The sequence below is a fragment of the Ostrea edulis genome, chromosome 6, assembly GCF_947568905.1.
Source record: "Ostrea edulis chromosome 6, xbOstEdul1.1, whole genome shotgun sequence".
Taxonomy (NCBI): Eukaryota; Metazoa; Mollusca; class Bivalvia; order Ostreida; family Ostreidae; genus Ostrea; species Ostrea edulis.
In genome coordinates, this window is record NC_079169.1 from 79,878,216 (window position 1) to 79,891,179 (window position 12,964).

General features: G+C 36.2%; 1 protein-coding gene across 1 annotated transcript in view; it reads right to left on the reverse strand.

Moving 5' to 3' along the window:
• The window catches only part of LOC130047327 (blastula protease 10-like), a 51,570-nt gene that overhangs the window by 14,342 nt on the left and 24,264 nt on the right, over positions 1 to 12,964 (reverse strand). Inside the window, exons 2-4 of the mRNA XM_056142007.1 lie at positions 8,941 to 9,072; positions 2,088 to 2,168; positions 1,814 to 1,918 (exon numbers count right to left, since the gene is read on the reverse strand). Coding sequence (XP_055997982.1) covers positions 1,814 to 1,918; positions 2,088 to 2,168; positions 8,941 to 9,072 — 318 coding nt within the window. The remainder of the gene's footprint in view (positions 1 to 1,813; positions 1,919 to 2,087; positions 2,169 to 8,940; positions 9,073 to 12,964) is intronic.

Genomic DNA, 12,964 nt, shown 5'->3' on the forward strand with positions numbered 1-12,964 from the left:
AATGATCAGCGTGATTGTACAATTAGCTTAATGTCTAAGTATTTTAATGATCAGCGTGATTGTACAATTAGCTTAATGTCTAAGTGAAGAAAAGGATTCCCTGTAATGAAACGAAAGTGTAAAAGCGGATTAAGTACAGAGGCCTCGATAAATAGCAATAAAGCGGATTAAGTACAGAGGCCTCGATAAATAGCAATAAAGCGGATTAAGTACAGAGGCCTCGATAAATAGCAATAAAGCGGATTAAGTACAGAGGCCTCGATAAATAGCAATAAAGCGGATTAAGTACAGAGGCCTCGATAAATAGCAATAAAGCGGATTAAGTACAGAGGCCTCGATAAATAGCAATAAAGCGGATTAAGTACAGAGGCCTCGATAAATAGCAATAAAGCGGATTAAGTACAGAGGCCTCGATAAATAGCAATAAAGCGGATTAAGTACAGAGGCCTCGATAAATAGCAATAAAGCGGATTAAGTACAGAGGCCTCGATAAATAGCAATAAAGCGGATTAAGTACAGAGGCCTCGATAAATAGCAGTAAAGCTAGAAATGTCTTAACAGGCTCAATACTCCCCGCAGGTTACATTGGATGGTGGAGAATAGTGAAGATGTGCTCATTGAAGATAAAACATCGTTTTGACAAAAAGAACTATGTTGTAGGGGTATAAATTTTCAGGGAAACACCAACCATTCTATTAGAACCTTTGCCCCTTATAGACTCCACAGAGTGACACCTTTTTCTTATTCGGGGCGACGTGTCAGCCAGTATTGTATCGTTATTGTCTATATTCATGGAAGAGTATCTATCAAGTGACAAGCATCCTCAAGGACAGAGTGTCCACCAGCAGAGATACGTGCTTGTCCACGAAGGATAATCCGAAGGACAATAACCATTCTGTTAGACCCTTTCTAATGACAAAGTCTATAAAGTTAAGAAAGGAAATAAACACTTGTGAAATGAAAATAAACATATTACATAACTTCCTTGATTGTTGAGAATCTCAATAAACAAGAGATGTTTGTAAAACACATATGCCCCCCATGGTGCAAAATTCTTCTGAAGATGTATCAGTGCACCAAGTTTGATGTCTGTCAAGAAAAGGGTTCTCAAGATACTGAGCAGACAGTATATTCCCATGTCTAGTTTGACCTTTGACCATGTGACCTCAAAATCAATAGGAGTCATCTTCTTCTGAAGATATACCAGTGTACTAAGTCTGATGTTTGCCAAGCAAAGGGTTCTCAAGATATTGAGCGGACAGTATAATCTTATGTCCAGAGTAGATTGACCCTTGACCTTTAACTTTTTGACCTGAAAAACAATAGGGGTCCTTTTCTTTTCATAATCAACCCACATATGAAATATCATTACGATCAAGAGAATGGTTCTCAAGATATTGAGCGGACAACATGTGGTCTACCGACCGACCGACAGATGCAAACAAATATGCCCCTCTTCTTTGAAGGGGGGCATAAAAATACGGGTACACAACTTCGTTATATACATAATATATTCACAAAGTTTGCAATAAACATGCTAACTGGTTTTCAAGATATACTCTGGACAATGACAACACCCCTATAATATACCCTTAATTTCCTTAAATGTTAAAAACCTCAAATCAAAATAGCAGATGCACAACTTCATCGTTCATATAAGATATACATAAAGTTGTAATCAAATCTTTTCATTAATATTAAAAATATACTTTGGACAAATTATGTGGACGGACGGAGAGTCTGATTCCTGTATACCCCTGTATAATAAAACCTGTCAATGAATTACCGACCTTCGTTCCATTTCATGACTTACACTGATTTGAAGATCCTTCATTTGTTCTGGTGTTAGTTTAAGCTTGTCGTGAGTATCGCCAAACACTTTCCCTTTCCCCGAAGCAATCTTGGCAATTCCAGCAGGCTAAAAGTAACCAGTTCAAAATTATTTTAGTTTTATCATTTGTCGATTTTTCATTTAAAATTCAGGCTGTTTACAGCAGTCTATGGAATACAATTATCATCAATATATCACCATCAATTTACTGTGAATGGATGAAGAATTCAAACAGTTGTGAGGTGTTTGTACTTACATGCTCATTATGCTCATTTCCGTCATCCACAACCATACTCTCCAGCAGATTGACGACATCAGAGTTGGGATCAACTTTGCCCTGTAATATATAACGATGTACAACCCGTACATAATCGAGTTAATTGAAATCATGGAATAGTTTTCTCTCTCCTTATTTCGAGTCCATATTGCAATCTTGGGTAAACCAGCAGGCAACACTAGGCTTGGAGTCAAACCACGGTCCGGGTGAGCCATGTGTCAACAACCGAAGCACTTGAAAACAACAGATGTCAATAATTCTTGGCCTAAAGTATTTTTCGTATTAACGAAAAATATCAACAACTGACTGTAAATCTAATATAAATCTTGGTGAATCATTGCATGATCTCAGAAATTCCAAACTTTGAATTTTATCATAAATAAGAAATTCATGAGGCCATCTGTCCGATTAATTTGCTGTTCCACTTTACGAAACATGTTGTAAATGTGTATTTTATAGACCTAAAATGCGTTCAACTATCATTTATTCAACAATAAAATTATTTAGTGTTGGTGTAAATATAAATAATGAAATTGTAATTTGTCATTCTTTTCTAGGATGGGGGTGGGGGTGAGGTTCGCCAACCACGTAGGAAAATTGGCATCAATGCGTCTTTCCATTTTCCTACAATGCTCATGATCTTCAAACTCAAATTATGAAAAAACGAAATTTCTCCAGGATGAACATTGATTTATTATTATTATACAGTTATTATTATTATACAGTTATTTCAACACTTTAAACCGGTAGCGGTAGCGTTCGCTTCGTAACCGGGAGGTCATGAGTTTGAGTCCGGGAGGTCGTGAGTTTGAGTCCGGGAGGTTGTGAGTTTGAGTCCGGGAGGTCGTGAGTTTGAGTCCGGGAGGTCGTGAGTTTGAGCCCCGCTCGTATCATCGCTGCATCAAGTCTAAGACGTAAATATATGTAGAGACTACGTTCGGCGCTTTAAGGTATAGCTCACTACACTAAAGCTTATACTCTGTGTGACACCACGATTGGCGATTTGAATGTTTTGTGAAATTATTTGTATCGATTTTATTTGTCTATCATCGTAACTCAGTGGTTAAAGCATTGGGCTGGTGATCTGTAGATCTCGAGTTCAAATCCCCCAGAGTCTTTTGTTCAAATGTGTTGAAATGATTTTTTTGAAAATCATGTTTTTATCGAAATTTGTATATTTTTTGCCTTTCTGGCATAAGTATTTATTGTATATCATCATATCTTTCATCGTCGACTGACCTATTTCGGTGACTGACCAGAATCGGTGACCTTTTGTTTACGTGTGCGCGTTGTCGTTTCCGGGTGTAGATTGCATCATCAATTTCGCCGTAGTGTTTGCCAACATTATAGAGTACGTCTTCAATTTTCCCCCGAAAATGAACCACTTGAAGGAGAGTATGGAAAAAATCAACACAAGCATCCCCAAAATAAGCCCATTTACTTATTACTTTTTCAAGCAAACATTCAAATTAATATAAAGTATACCAAAAGTCTAGAATTCTACACTACGTTATTTTATTCATTGACGTCTAGAATTCTACACTACGTGATTTTATTCATTGACGTCTAGTTGCACATTCCTCCTGTTTTAACGGTTACATACTTTTGGCAAACCCGAACTAGGTGACGTCACCGTTTTAGGACCACAAAGTGACAGGTTTTTTGTTATGGAAATACATTCAATTAACGTACCAATGAATTTGGAAGTTTTGGTTGAAAGTAAAGGAATTTAATTATTTTGAAGGTAGGTGTGTTATTTATTTATTTAATCCAAGTGATTAATGAGAAAATCGCGGTTTATCACTAAGGTCACCGAAACTGGTCAGTCGACGATATAATTAAATCAATTCGTACTGATTTGAGAAACTATTTTTGGGTGTAGTGAGCCACCTTAAAGTGAGAATCACGGGTCTTTCGGATATGACGTAGAAACAAAGGTCGCGGTAAGTGTTGGCATGTTAAAGCAAGAGGCCCACAGGCCTTAACGGTCACCTGAGTACTAATGTAAAGTATCGCTACTCCCACAGGCCTTAACGGTCACCTGAATACTAGTGAAAAGCATCACCACTCCCACAGGCCTTAACGGTCACCTGAGTACTAGTGAAAAGTATCACTACTCCCATGGACTATGAAATCTAGAAAATATTTCCTGTTTTGAATATCTAAGCTAAATTCTAATGTTCAGCAACAGTATAAAAATGACGTGTTCTTAAAACTCCAATGCCTTCAAAAGTGCATACATTGACGAAAGGTTTTACAAAATATAATAGGTGAATTAACATTAAAAGATATTACTAATTTGGACTCATCCTAGAGTCAAAACCCTGGGTTGTGATATTCACCAATTTTTGTACATCCTTTTCTACTATTTCTAAGTTTGCATTTAGATTTTATACAGTATCAGCAAACTTAAATAAGTCCTTCAAATCATTATAATTTTGACACCACCCTGAAACCAAACCCTTACCCCTAGGATCATGGAATTTACTATTTTGGTAAAGGACTATCTAATCCTTCTAAATGTACATTTAGTTTAAATTTAGTAACAATAGAACTAAAGAAGATCATTAGTTATTTAAATGTTTTACACATAAACACTATATACCAAGTTTGGTCCCACCCTGGGGTAAGAACCCTTAGCCCGGGGATCATAAACTTTATCATTTTGTTGGAGGCCTTCCTGCTCTACATCGCTATGCGTTTAATTTTTCGTATACATGTGCGGTTCTAGACAAGACGATTTTTGAAAATTGGTTAATTTTGGGCAGTTTTTGCCCCGCCCTTAGGGCCCCAGGGGTGCAGGAATCCTGAAATTTACAATTTATGCCCCCCTTGTTCCAAAGATGCTTTACATCAAATTTGAAAAGAATTGGAATGGTAGTTATTAAGAAGTTAAAAATGTTTATTGTTCACACATTTAATAACTGAAGAATTTGGTCCCATCCTGATACCAAACCCCTACCACTGGGATCATCATATTTACAATTTTGGCGGAGGACAACCTGCTCTTTCTAAATATCCATTTAGTGTCAATTTAGTATAAATAGCACTTAAGATGTTATTCAAAACCACTATATTCTAAGTTTGGTCCCGTCCTGGGGTCAGAACCCCTACCCCGGGGATCATGAAATTTGCAATTTTGGTGGAGGTCGTCCTGCTCTATATCACTATGCATTTAGTTTTTCTTACACGTGCGGTTGTAGAGATTTTTTGGAAATTGGTCAATTTTGGGCAGTTTTTGCCTCGTGCTTAGGACCCCAGGAGTTCTGAAATTTACAATTTATGTCCCACTTGTTCTTCATACCAAATTTGAAAAGAATTGGAATGATAGTTATGAAAAAGGAGTTAAAAATGTTGAATTGTTACTGCACGACGACGGACAACACCAATTGCAATAGGTAAACTCAGGTGACCTTAAAAAATCACTGCTATGGCCTTGAGCGTTAAGTATAGGTCTAAATTTGTTATGCTTCACCTACAGCTGGTGACGTCTCAATATGTGTGGTAAATTCTTGACGGGACGTAAAACAAACATCTAGGCCTAATTACACAACACTTAAAAAGGTTATATTACAAGGGCTGATCCCGAGAGTCCGCCCACCCCTTTGCGGACCAAAATATTATTTATGAGAGTTTATAAACAAATTACTGAATGGAAAGTCTAAAGGCTGAAAGTTGACTAAGATTTATTGTACTCAGTGCGAGGTAACGAATCAATAACCCGTGACTTGTGAAGATGACTAAGAGTTTGATTAGTGAAGGGGTTCACCGGGGAAAATCAGCATCATACGTGAAAAGGTGAAGATAACGGTGATCAATCCCATAGCTCCTACAAGGAATATATGACAGAGAGTTGGGAAAACACGGACCCCTGTATATACCAGAGGTGGGATCAGTTATCTAGGAGGAGTAAACATCCCATGTCGACCGGTCACACCTGCTCTGAGCCGTATCTCTTGATCAGGTAAACGGAGTATTCCGTAGTCAGAATCAGAGAGCTAAGAAGGCTAGTTGTATTTGGCGCGCCCGCGCGTCACAATTTTTCTGAAGAAAATTTATCGCTTGTTTTTAATCGTACGTTTCGGGCTCAGTATTTCACCAGAAGTCGCCCATGGTGGGGTCACATAAAATCACTTACATTAGGGGTAGTTTAATATATACACAGGCACTTTGGGGCATGGATCATGCAGCACGCATTAGTAAACAAGTTTTCTGATAAGGTGATCCTTACTTATAGGTAACAGAGACGAAAATAACATATTTGATAATTTACAAAACATAGGTAAAACGAAAATAAATGTGTTGATCTCAGATCAGAGATCCATATTCCAAGGCCTGTGGTTTAGCATGGATCATTTATTCCAAAGAACTGCACGTCGATATATGATTTAAATCCATTCTCTAATAGTAAAAACTGACCAGTTTATCTCAAATTTTATTGCAACCTTCCGAATATATCAAGTACCAGCTTAAGTGGGTCCACGCAATCGAAAAAAGACAAGCATATTATATTAGACATTAAATGAATCAAACTGAAGAGTTAACCAACAAATACGAGTCAAGCGATAGACACGTGCATGTTTCGGCCTTGGGTTTTGACCTTGAGATTTCAAATTGTACCATTATTGTATTTTGTTCAAAATTCTTTCACGTAAATTTGTCTTCCAAAACAGTGTTTAGAACAGGTACCTGTAAAATGCGAAACGAAATGAAATCTGCCGAAACGAAACGAAACCCAAAGAAACAGATTGTACATATGTATAACCGGCCTATGTGATCAAGATAATAAAATTGGTATCTCCGGTCCTTGTGAAAGTTACCACATATAAATTAAACTGGCTTCCATGTTGATGTGGTTTATCGGGTTGACTGATACATTAATGAGCGGTCTATCGGTTAGCATCAAACATTGTTTAAAGAAGCTGGTGTCTGAGACAGTTGAAAGCAGGAAGACGTTTAACCTCTTATTTGATCTCTAACTGCTTTTGCATGTAGGTGCGAGTACTTTCAATAATGGAAAAAATATATAGTACCATATTATACGAATAAAATTCGGTAAGATATATATTATTAGAATTATTATTGATATGCAGTAAGTCTAAAGATAACTCTGTTGCTAAAATGGGGGATTGAAAACGGCATTCTGAGCAAAGGAAGCAGAAATTACAAAGAGAACGGGAAGACATACTCAGAATCCATCGTTTGATATACTTCATACAAATACACAATATCCATATGTATACATAGATTTGTCTTTAGAGCAAAAAATACTGAAACAACGCCGGCGACCCCCTCCCCTCCCTCCCTCCCCCCTCGTTTAGTGTGTTTCCCGAGACATCCGACCTGCGAGACTGTAACCCTCCAATCTGAAATTTCTTGATCCGAAACTAATTGTACATGGTATGATTTAATTAACTTCGGATATGTACGTTGTGATTGCTCATCCCCCTTTCCAACTTTAAAACTTTGTATCAGTCAACTCGAATACCTACATCAAAGGGGAGTATGTGGTAACTTTCACAGGGCCCTGAGATTACGAATTTTAATTACTATAATCGGGCGTATCCAGGAATTCTGGTTACGGGGGGCGCTACTTTATGAGGCAGTGGGGCTTGAGGCTCCCAGTGGATCGAGGGCAAAGCCCTGGTAGGGGACCGGGGGCGAAGCATGGATTTTACAGATTTCATAGGGCTTGAAATATGTCTCCTATTTAATCATTTGCACTATTTTCTATCATTTTTAAGAAGGTGAAATTAATAAAATGACGCAAATTTTAAGGGTTTTTGGAAAAAATTAAGTTCTCCCAATAAAATAATTCAAGAAATCAAAAGATTTTGTCATTTATTTCTCCGGGAGTGGAAGAAATTCTTGCTTCTTTTATCGTGTTGTACACTTTCCTAAACAAGACACGATTTATATTAAATTTGAAAATTTAAATCCGCCACTGATAATCAAAGGTGTTCGGTTATGCAATCTGTTTCGTTTCGGTAGCTTTCGTTTCGCATTTTACAGGTGCCCGTTTAGAACAACGTGTAACTTGGTCGGCCTTGTGTATGGAGCTGGTGTTCCTAAATCGTACCATTATGATATCTTTTCATACTTCTGATTCTAGGCTTCTCGCACAACTTAACGTAGTTCCATCCTCCTATTACGTCATAAGATTTCACAAAGTCAATGATTTAATAAGATTTATGCATGACAGGAACATTAATTTTGTTGGAATCTTTTTCAATAGTTATTGTAAAAAATCTTGTCAACCATAAAATATTTCGAAAGTCTAAGTTATATATCAATAATCAATTATATGTTTCAAAGCATTTAATCCAAGGGCAATAACTCTAACTAAATTATTTATCAAGTCCAATATGCAATAGATTTCCTTTATTTTTCAAAAAAAAAATTGTATATTTTTAAAAATACATTTCTGTGCAGAATTTGAAAAATGTACGATTGAAACTCTTTGAGTTATTGCGTCACAACAAAACTGTTGACGGGTGGATGGACAGACGGACAATGTAAGCATTATAGGGATTCATGCGGAACCTTAATAAAAAAAAAAAAGCAAAACTTACTTGATTCAGTTGACGTCTTATAAATACAATTTACATGCTTTGGTTTTGGAATTGTTTGTAATTTTCAATTAACAATTATATACATGTATTGTCACAAATACTCAGCTACAATGTATCGCCCTACTCTTACGACATGAAAATGAAAACATTCAGAATAATATGTTTCATATAAGTAAGACAATCGATCGACCAGTGAATTTCAGTTTCATGTAACATAGCAAAATGTATGGACTAGTACTTGCTTTATTTTGTTTTCTTACCTCAAGAGTCTCTTTGATGAGCTCGTCTCCGTCTTCTTTTTGTCCAGCATCCGTTTTCTCATCCTTGTTTAAAGCCCGATGTGCCAACTTGTTAACATTTGCCTCCTCGTGTCGTAAATCGGAAAATGACTTCTGGATAAAAATCATGCTGATGAATATTGTGGATAAATATTCACGTATTCTTAGAATTTCATTGAGACTAGATAGATATGTAAGAAATGCGACGCTTCGCGCCGGCATACTTCTTGAGCGCGTTAGCTCTTCGTGAAAAGTATGCTGGCGTGAAACGCAGCAATTCGTTCCTTCATCTATTTTCAAAACTGAAAATTCATTTCTTATATTTACATTCTACATGTACTTTTATTTCTGTCGGAATTCCAAACCGTTAAAATCGACAGATTTCTCATATTTACCAACATTTATACGTGCATCATTCACAAATTAAATGCAGTGCATTTATGAGGAAATGGCTATTATTACAATTTGTAAAGATATCAAAGACAATACATTGGAAATGAAGATATGCATAAATGTACAATGCGTAACCGGTCGCGGTAGCTCATTGGTTACACCGTATTGACGAACTAGATCGTTATAACGACCATGTCATTTACGAAATGCTTACTTTAATCAAGACTTTTGAAACCCATGTACCATCAACTTGTTTGTCATTAGCTTACCTCGATTTAAAAACTGACCATACGCAAAACAAGCCCTTGCGTATCGAATCATTTGAGAGATATAAACACCATATGCAGGTGATAATGGGATATTCCTACATAAATATGGGAAGTTGACGATGAAGAAGCTGAAATAATCCCGTTTGTCATACAGCTGGTGAGTTGTTAGTTTGCCGTTAATGTCTAAAATCAGAGTGCCAAGAACGGTCTAAAAATTGGTATGAAACACATCAGACAGTGCAATTGCACTGCATTGAAATTGAGAAATTGCAGCATTGGGAAGTGCAGCATGCAATTGAAAATTGATGAAATTCAATTTTCTTTACAAGATGAATGAAGAATTGTGAGAAATGAACGACAAATAATTGTGATCTGGGGTTATTACAGATGTTTTGTATAAATATATAATGAAATGGTAGAGGAAAAATTACCAGGTGTATCACTCCCACATTTTGAACCCACTCAGCTACAGCGCTTAGCGTATAAGTCTTCTGTGACCGAATTAAATTCAAATTACAAAAGTGAACAGATAAGAGTCAATAGTTAAATAATGATTAACAAGGGTTGAAGAGGTGGGTGGGGGGGGGGGGTGGGGGGGGGGGAGGCGATGGATGGGAGGAAAAAGGAGCAGGCTTACCTTGTATACGTGTGCAGTATGTCTTCTCCGCAGTTCATTCAGAATACGTCTCGACTCCAATTTCCCAATTGCTTTGAATAAAAAAGACGAGTACGGATATCAGCGTAATACATTTGATATATGTTCATTATGTAACGTTTATAACTGTACACAACGGGTAGAGGGGGTATATGTATATCAGCCATACCATATTACCACACCTACGTCAGTTGGAAACGCGAAATAACGTGACAGGTAGAGAAAGTCTAGAGTTTAACGAGGTGTTTAATACTCCCCAGCTTTCTTTTTTCTTCGACACGGACAGTCAGCTACATATATACAAGACTGGCCTTTCCGTATTTTAAAGAATCCAGTTAATTGGGCATCAAATAAAAATTTAGGTAAATGTACCCTGACCTTTTTGCTTAATGTATAACTCGGTTTGGCTGGGCAGTGGGGTACACACTAACCTATATACAAATCGAAAAATGAATTTTAATTCTAAAATTACAAAAGTACATCAGTACATCTATAGATATCTGATCATCTAATTTCAAAGAAAAAAGGTCTGACGATTGAAGCTTTAAAATAAGAATAAACTGAGCAAAAATGATTGTTAATTTAGAATTGACGCGTACAGTTACTGAGAATCCAGCTGTATTCGAACACACATAAATACATTGTACATGTACAATATATGTACAGTATATTACCATAACTGAGTCATTTCATTTTTTTTTTCACTATACATTTCTTTTTTTAAAAAAAACAACTAACTGCAACTAACGTAATTTGTAGCTCATGTTTTATATGTATTACAACACACAATGTAAAATGCAAAGTTGTTTGTAGTTTTCTCGTGAAATGCATTTCAAAATAGTTCTATATGATATCACACGTCAAATGCAAAATTGTTTTACAGCACAAATTTGGTGAGAAGTTGTAGTATTTTTGTTGTTGTTAGAATTTTACCTTGATGATGTCATAGATTTTTTTTCCACAAAGATCAATGCATCACAATTTGTTCAACATCTTCGGAAAAGAATTCATTTGCATGTTAAGTAAAGTAATATATGCACGGAAATTGGATTGAAGTGACCTCACAATAAACTTTTATAAGAATTGGTTTTCCAAAATCGTATGTTGTTATTAATTTAGATTTACGCGTGAAATGAATGAATATACTCCATTTGTATACAAGGATCTATGGGGCTTCGTTATCAATCAATCGTTTATTATCTTTCTTACGGACATTTTGATTGGCTTATAGGGCTTCATTATCAATCGATCTTTGTCGCCCTTCTCACAGACATTTTAATTGACTCATAATGTTACACAATAATTGACGGGAGTGTGTTGTGTTAAGCAAAGGATAAAATAGTTAAAATCTTTTCAATAATTTATCATTCGATGGTTTCTACATGTATCAATAAATACAAAGTGGATGAAATTTATCCACTGAGTATACAAAAATGTAGCTATCGAGCTATCAATTTTCAACACGCAAGGTTTTTTTCTTCATAAAAAGACAAGGTACTATATAAAACACACTTTTAAGCGTATCAGGGCCCCTGTCATGCAATCTGCACTATAAATCCACTCAACATCAAGTTACATTCAACCTATCAGTTGGGTCTTCGCGATACAATGCCGATTTCTCTACACGTAAGATACCAAGCATTAAAATTTCATGTACGTGCATTTGAATTTACATATAACAAATTTTCTTGGAAAACATTAAAAGGGTTTAAAAGCGAAACCATATTGATGAGTAATTTTTTTATGTTCTCGTACAGGAATACAGAAAGTAGAATAATTCCCTATGAAGAGGCAATGTGTAGTAGTTTCATTCCCTATACCTATCTACTAACTCGAGCTAATGATGAGAAAACGACAGCACTAATTAGTAACTACAGTCCACTTACATTATGTCATGTGTTTACGTCTATAGCTAATCTATGACAGGCTAAAACATTGTTAGAGCTGTTTTATGTCGACAGGCCAGAAATACACCTGATATCTGTAGACCGGTCTGTGGTTTGAATTTCGTTAAGTTACTTACTAGTGCGACATATCGAAATTTTGGCTACACATGGGTGTTTGTAGATAACTTTGGAAATAAATTACTCTTGATTTATTACATGTGTATACCTTCAGGGGCGGATCCAGGAATTGCGGTTACGGGGGCGCCATTTTATGAGGCAGGGGATCTGGGGGCCGCCTTGAGGCTCCTGGATTTTACAGATTTTATAGGGCTTGAAATATTTAGTCATTTGTACTATTTTCTATCATTTTCATTAAAGTGAAATTAATAACATGACGCAAATTTTAAGGGTTTTTGAAAGAAAGAAAAAAGTTCTCCCAATAAAGTAATTCAAGAAATCAAAAGATTTTGCCATTTATTTCTCCGGGAGTGGAAGAAATCATTCCTTCTTTTATCGTTTAGAACATTTTTCTTAACAAAATACCACGATTTAACTTTAATTTGAAAATTTTAGTGGGGGAGGGGGGGGGGGGGGGCTCAAATTACTACGCCGTTAATTTTCAATTTTTCATCTTTTACTCAGTTAAACCAATAAAGAAATTGTTAAAAATAAAATCATTGTTAGTTTCTGAAAGTAAATAGTAAAAAGATTATAGACTTTGTATGGGAAAATATGAAGTCCTCGTTTTTTGTCGCGGACGGACCTCGCAAGCTCGCCAAGGTCGTCATATTTTCCCATACAAA